Consider the following 7636-nt stretch of genomic DNA (forward strand, 5'->3'; position numbering starts at 1 on the left):
TTGTTTTGCCAGACTGATATACTTGAATGAATTGCAATTAGTTGTTTTTTTTTTAAACTTAAGCACTCTGGTCAATATGTATGAACTTAAGCACAAAACATTCTTTCCTATTTTGATCTTGCATGCTGCAGCACATTTGTTACCTAGAAACAGGAAGTGATTGTTTGAAAATGAACACACCTAAAGCCTATGATGTTGGAACAGCTGCATCAAAATATTATAAAACTCAGAAAATCGTGATTCCATAACTAATGCTCAATCTGAATCAGAGAATTAAACTGCACTAAATGCGCAGAGCTCCCTTGTATGAAAACGCGTCATTGAACGCGCACAATCTGTTTAACTCATTGATGTTTTGCTATCCTATTAATTCAGATGTGTGTAAAAACGTAAAGTTATAACGAAACAGATTTGGTATAGGTTTGCAGTTTTAGTAATTTTGTTCGACATCAGTGGGATGTCAATACAAATTAACAATACTAACGCAGCTGGTCAGCAGTTTAAGAGACTTTCCTAATTATCTACCCAGAGTAGTCTGAAAAGGCAGTCACCTCCAAACGTTTCGTTCCCTGCACATTCCAAAAGCTAAACTGCATTATAATTGGGAGCAAAATAAGCAGCAGCTAGATTCATCTGGCATCCACAAATTTGACATTTTGGCTTTTATTTTGGGACGTGGGGCAGTGGTGGGGGACCACAACTCTGGCACAAGAGGGAGCAAAAGAAAGAGATTGGATTGCAAAGCTGGATGACAGGATGTAAAGCATTAAAACACAAAGAAACAATGATGTGATTCTGCAGCAAGCAGTTTTTGCTGTTAGAAAGTCAAGCACTGACCAAAAATAAAATGACTAAACTAGATAAAAGTTCACAAGATGAAACCCAGAGCGAGTGTTGTACACGTGGCGGACAGGGTATGGGAAAGGGTGTTGGCGATGGGAGTACCAATGGACTGGCAAGAGTGGAGCGGAGCAGTGGAGGGAGGAAAAACTGATGGGGGGGGGCAATGGTGGAGGGGAAGGGGCAAACTGGTGGGGCAATGGTGGAGGGGAAGGGGCAAACTGGTGGGGCAATGGTGGAGGGGAAGGGGCAAACTGGTGGGGCAATGGTGGAGGATCGAACTGGGGTGGGGGAGGGGGGTTGTGGTGCTGGTGGGGCGATGGAGGAGGGGCAAACCGGTGGGGAAGGGGTGAACTGGTGGGGTAGGAGCGAACTTGTGGGTGATGGGGGAGGGGAAGGATAAAACTGGTGGGGCGATGGGGCAGGCGAACTGATGAGGCGATGGGGTGGGGGCGAACGAACCAGTGCGGTGATGGGGTGGGGGAGAGCAAACTGGTGGGGGCAATGGGGGAGGGGGGGTGAACTGGGGGGGGGGGCAATGAGGACAAACCAGGAGAGGTGGGGCAATGAGGGTGAACCAGGTGGGGGTGGGGGGGCAATGAGAGCAAACCAGGAGAGGAGGGGTGGGGGGGAATGAGGGCGAACCGGGGCAGGGCAATGGGGGGGGGGGGGTGAACCAGGGGAGCTGGGGCAAACCGGTGGGGCAATGGGGGAGCGGGGGGAAATTGCTGGAGCAATCTGGTAGGCCACTGGGGAGCAAAGCAGTGGGGCGATCTGGTCAGGGATGGGAGGCGATCCAGTGGTTGAGGTGGGAGCGAGGCGATCCAGTGACTATGAGGCAATGGGGAGATTCAGTGGGCCTGTGATGGGGGTGAACCAGTGGGCAGCAAATCAGCGGGAGAGGGGGTTCAAACCGACGGGGGAGAGGGTGCAAACCAGTGGACAGGGGTGTGGGGCGGACCAGTGAGGCAATCGGGCGGGGGGGGTGGGCGGACCAGTGAGGCAATCGGGTGGGGGGGGGGGGGTGGGGGGTGGGGAAAAAGCGAACCGGTGGGGGTGTGAAATGGTGGTGCAAACCGGTGGGGGAGGGGGAAACGAAACAAAACAGTGGAGCGATCTGACAAACCAGCAGAGGGCGGGTGGGGGAGATGATGATGAGGTGGGGGTGGGGGGGGGAGATGATGATGAGGTGGGGGTGGGGGGGGAGATGATGATGAGGTGGGGGTGGGGGGGGGGAGATGATGATGAGGTGGGGGTGGGGGGGGGGAAGATGATGATGAGGTGGGGGTGGGGGGGGGGAAGATGATGATGAGGTGGGGTGGGGGGGGGGGAAGATGATGATGAGGTGGGGGTGGGGGGGGGGAAGATGATGATGAGGTGGGGGTGGGGGGGGGAAGATGATGATGAGGTGGGGGTGGGGGGGGGAGATGATGATGAGGTGGGGGTGGGGGGATGATGATGAGGTGGGGGTGGGGGGGGGAGATGATGATGAGGTGGGGGTGGGGGGGGAGATGATGATGAGGTGGGGGTGGGGGGGGAGATGATGATGAGGTGGGGGTGGGGGGGGGAGATGATGATGAGGTGGGGGGGGAGATGATGATGAGGTGGGGGGGGAGATGATGATGAGGTGGGGGTGGGGGGGGAGATGATGATGAGGTGGGGGTGGGGGGGGAGATGATGATGAGGTGGGGGTGGGGGGGGAGATGATGAGGTGGGGGTGGGGGGGAGATGATGAGGTGGGGGTGGGGGGGGAAGATGATGAGGTGGGGGTGGGGGGGGAGATGATGAGGTGGGGGTGGGGGGGGGGGAGTGATGAGGTGGGGGTGGGGGGGGGGAGATGATGAGGTGGGGGGGGGAGATGATGAGGTGGGGGGGGGAGATGATGAGGTGGGGGGGGAGATGATGAGGTGGGGGGGGGAGATGATGAGGTGGGGGGGGAGATGATGAGGTGGGGGGAGATGATGAGGTGGGGGGGAGATGATGAGGTGGGGGGGAGATGATGAGGTGGGGGGGGGAGATGATGAGGTGGGGGTGGGGGGGGGAGATGATGAGGTGGGGGTGGGGGGGGGGAGATGATGAGGTGGGGGTGGGGGGGGGGAGATGATGAGGTGGGGGTGGGGGGGGAGATGATGAGGTGGGGGTGGGGAGATGATGAGGTGGGGGTGGGGGGGGGAAGATGATGAGGTGGGGGTGGGGGGGGGGGAAGATGATGAGGTGGGGGTGGGGGGGGGGAAGATGATGAGGTGGGGGTGGGGGGGGGGAAGATGATGAGGTGGGGGTGGGGGGGGAAGATGATGAGGTGGGGGTGGGGGGGGGGAAAGATGATGAGGTGGGGGTGGGGGGGGGGAAGATGATGAGGTGGGGGTGGGGGGGGGGAAGATGATGAGGTGGGGGTGGGGGGGGGGAAGATGATGAGGTGGGGGTGGGGGGGGGGAAGATGATGAGGTGGGGGTGGGGGGGGGGAAGATGATGAGGTGGGGGTGGGGGGGGGGAAGATGATGAGGTGGGGGTGGGGGGGGGGAAGATGATGAGGTGGGGGTGGGGGGGGGGGGAAGATGATGAGGTGGGGGTGGGGGGGGGGAAGATGATGAGGTGGGGGTGGGGGGGGGGGAAGATGATGAGGTGGGGGTGGGGGGGGGGGAAGATGATGAGGTGGGGGTGGGGGGGGGGAAGATGATGAGGTGGGGGTGGGGGGGGGGGAAGATGATGAGGTGGGGGTGGGGAAATGGGGAGATGATGAGGTGGGGGTGGGGAAATGGGGAGATGATGAGGTGGGGGTGGGGAAATGGGGAGATGATGAGATGGTGAGGTGGGGATGGGAGGTTCAGTGCCGTGGCTCGCCCAGCCCCCAGGCGCTCGGATACAGTCACTCACTCACCAAGCAGCAGCAGCTTGACCTCTCTGGCCGCCTTCTCCCCGTCCTCCCGCAGGTTTCTATCGATCATTTTGGACCTCTCCACCGCCGCTTTGTCTTCGGTACTCAGTGTGCAGCCCATTCTTGCTGGTTGTGTCGGGCCCCTAGCCCCCTTGGCCTCTCCCTGCGCCCCCCGGCCTGTCTGCCTCCTCTCTCTCTGTGTGATGGAGCTGCGGTCCCCCCTCACAGCCACTCACTCACTCAGACTTCGGTTTCCCCAGAAACCATGCAACACGCTCAAAAATTAATGAGGGAGGTGGGGGTGGGATTGTGCCGGGATGGATCCTCCCCTGGGTGTGAACAGCGCCTACCCGGCCTCCGGCTGCTCACTGGGCTCCCGGTCCCCGGTCTCTCTCTTCTCGAGCGCGGTATCGTTCCACCGCCAACGGCTCAGCCGCCCCCAGCGCATGCGCAGCAGACACCGAGACCCGGATGTCTCCCCTCCTCCAACGTCTGCGCCTGCGTCACCCCGGCGGAAGCGGCCGGTAACCCATGGCAACCGCCACAAAGGGCGACTTCCGCTTCACTGGCTGTGTCTGAATCAGTGTCTGTGCTGAATGGCGAGTCCAACTCAGCCTCCTGCTATTTTTATTACTGTGACTCCTCTCAGCTTCACGCTCTGTTCCTACTGCATTCTGTGTCCCCCATTTGGATCCTCAGATATTTATTTACAGAACAGTAATAACATCCTCAACCAACTGGCAAAAAGAAAGCCATCACGATTGTTATCATCCGGCAGGTGCTAATTGCCCTGCTTACCAAATCCCAAAGGGAACCATCAGTGATTTTCAATTTGTTTGTTACTACACAAGCTTTACGTGTGTTGACCTCTTTTAAGGTCAAACCAAATAAACAAACTCAAGTCAGGACAAAGTAAAAGGGGCAGCTCCCCAGAAGGAGGGGGAACAGCCTGAACACAATCAAAGTACAAAGGAAACTTGAAAACATCAAATTAAAATGTGATTATTAGGGTCGATAATGCACACCAGTCCATGCAGTGCCCAACAGGTGCAGAAGGTGTCAACTGCGCCCGCGGACACTGCATGTTCCCTCTCCAGGGACACTTGGCTGCAAACACAGCTGCGGTGGGGGGGGGTCTTTTGGGTCAAACCAAATAAACAAACTCAAATTTCGTTAGGACAAAGAAAAAGGGGCGGCTCCCCAAAAAGGAAAGGGGGAACGGCCGGAACAGAAACAAAAAGTACAAAGGAAACTTAAGACACGTCAAATCAAAATGTGTTTGTCGGGGTCTACAACGCACCTCAGCCCCTGCGGTGCCCAACGGGCACGGAAAGCGTCGACTGTGCCCGCGGACACTGCGTGCTCCCCCTCCATGGACACCCGGCTGCGAACGTAGCAGCGGTAGAGGGGCAGACAGTCGGGACAGACCGCACCCCCTCCCCCCCCTCCCTCCCCCACCCAGATCGCCCACTGCCTGGACCTGTAAATGGCGTGCTTCTCGCATGTGTTGTAGGCAGGAACCAGCTGCTGATGAATGGCAGATGGGGTTTAATTTAGACAAATGTGAGGTGATGCATTTTGATCGATTGAAGCAGGGCAGGACTTAGTTAACGATAGGGCGTTGGGGAGAGTTACAGAACAAAGAGATCTGGGGTACATGTTCATAGCTCCTTGAAAGTGAAGTCAGAGGTGGACAGGTGGTGAAGAAGGCATTCTGCATGCTTGGTTTCATTGATCAGTGCATTGAATACAGGAGTTGGGCCATCTTGTTGAAGTTGTACAAGACATTGGTATGGCCACACTTGGAATATTGTGTGCAGTTCTGGTCACCCGATTATAGAAAGGATGTTATTAACTAGAAAGAGTGCAGAAAAGATTTACTAGTATGCTACCGGAACTTGATGGTTTGGGTTATAAGGAGAGGCCGGATAAGACTGGGACTTTTTTCTCTGGAGCTGAGGGGTGATCTTATAGAGGTCTATAGAATAATGAGGGGCCCAGATCAGCTAGATAGTCAATATATTTTCCTAAAGATAAGGGAGTCTAAAACTAGAGGGCATAGGGTTAAGGTGAGAAGGGAGAGATACAAAAGTGTCCAGAGGGGCAATTTTTTCACACAGAGGGTGGTGAGTGTCTGGAACAAGCTGCCAGAGGTAGTAGTAGAGGCAGATACAGTTTTGTCTTTTAAAAAACATTTAGATAGTTACATGGATAAGATGGGTATAAAGGGATATGGGCCAAATGAGGGCAATTGTAATTAGCTTCGGGGTTTAAAAAAAGGGCAGCATAGATAAGTTGGGTTGTAAACCTCTACGACTGTGAGCCACAAGTTCTCGTAACACTTTTGGAGATTGAAATAGTAAATTGAAACAAAAGAAAACTTAAACACACAAGATTACATTCACATAGTTAGAGTTAGTCTCACATCATATTTCCCCAAAAGATTCTTATTTGCTTAAACTCAGAAATAAACACCGCTTCAGGTAACATTTGTGCCACATAAATGCCAGGCAATGACCATCTCGAGTAAGAGACAATCCAACCGCCGCCACTCCTTGACATTCAATGATGTTACCATCACTGAATCCCCCATTGTCATCATCCTTGGGCTTACCCTTGACCAGAAACTAGCCACATAAACACATTGTCTACAAGGGCAGGCATACTGCAGGAGACTAGGCATACTGCAGCAAGTATCTCACCTCCTGACTCCCCAAAGCCTTTCCAGCATCTACAAATTAGAAGTCTGATGGAATACACCCTAGTTTCCTGGATGGGTGTGTTCCAACAACACTCAAGAAGCTTGACACCATCTGGGACAAAGCAGCCCACTTGATTGGCACCACATGCACTCCCTCCACCATTGACACTCAGGAGCAGCAGTGTGTATTATCTACAAGATGCACTAAGAAATTCACCAAAGAGTCTTAGACCTTCCAAACCCACAACCACTTCCATCTAGAAGGACAAGGGCAACAAATACATGGGACACCACCATCTGCAATTTCCCCTCCAATTTTCGATTCCTGGCTCAGGTCACTATCTGTGTGGAGTTTGCACATTCTCCTCGCGTCTGTTTGGGTTTCCTCCGGGTGCTCCGGTTTCCTCCTACAGTCCAAAGATGTGCCAGTTAGGTTGCTTGGCCATACTAAGAAATTGTCCCTTAGTGTCCAGGGATGCATAGGTTAGAGGGATTAGTGGGTACAATACATGGGGATGTGGGGGTTGGGCCTGGGTGGGATTGTGTTCGGTGCAGACTTGATGGGCCGGAGGTCCTCTTTCTGCACTGTAGTGTTATATGTTCTAAACCACTCTTCATCCTAACTTGGAATTATGTCACCATTCCTTCACAGTCACTGGGGTCAAACTCCTGGAATTTTCTCTGTAAATGCATTGTGGGTCAACCCACACCACATGGACTGCAGTGTTTCAAGAAGGCAGCTCACCACCATTTTCTAAGGGCAACTAGAGATGGGCAATAAATGCTGTCCAGCTAGTGATTCCCACATCCCACAAATTCATTAAAAAAACTATAAAAAATCCAGTAAAATCACCACTAGGCACAACCCACTTTTGCTATAAGGGAGGTATTTCAAAGGCATCTTTCACTCAAATGTGGAAATTAAGTCTTTAAACAACACCTAGCTTTCTGGAGCAAATGGACACTTCTTTGGGGTGGCTGAAGGCTGCTCACTTCAATTCCTCACAGTTCTGCCCCTGCACAGCACTCTTGTCAGGAAATCTCCCAGAAGCAAAAATCAGTTTTACTGGTGTTCAATTTTAAAACATACAAGACCAGTTTTCTTATTTCCCCATTTTACTGTTTTTTTTCTTTCTGAGCACATGGTCACTCCTTAGCACAGCTTCCAACCTCATTTTAAATATATTATTCCTCTCATCTTTTCCTAATTTTCTTTATCA

General features: G+C 53.3%; 1 protein-coding gene across 1 annotated transcript in view; it reads right to left on the bottom strand.

The window, feature by feature from the left end:
* LOC145355390 (guanine nucleotide-binding protein G(i) subunit alpha-1) overlaps nt 1-4159 on the bottom strand; it is a 41718-nt gene extending 37559 nt beyond the window's left edge. The window contains exon 1 of the mRNA XM_080207417.1: nt 3719-4159. Within this exon, the coding sequence (XP_080063543.1) occupies nt 3719-3836 (118 nt within the window). The 5' untranslated portion in view covers nt 3837-4159. The remainder of the gene's footprint in view (nt 1-3718) is intronic.
* Between the last annotated feature and the right edge of the window lie 3477 nt (nt 4160-7636).

The sequence above is a fragment of the Carcharhinus amblyrhynchos genome, chromosome 19 (genome assembly GCF_965287045.1).
Source record: "Carcharhinus amblyrhynchos chromosome 19, sCarAmb.v2.hapA, whole genome shotgun sequence".
NCBI lineage: Eukaryota > Metazoa > Chordata > Chondrichthyes > Carcharhiniformes > Carcharhinidae > Carcharhinus > Carcharhinus amblyrhynchos.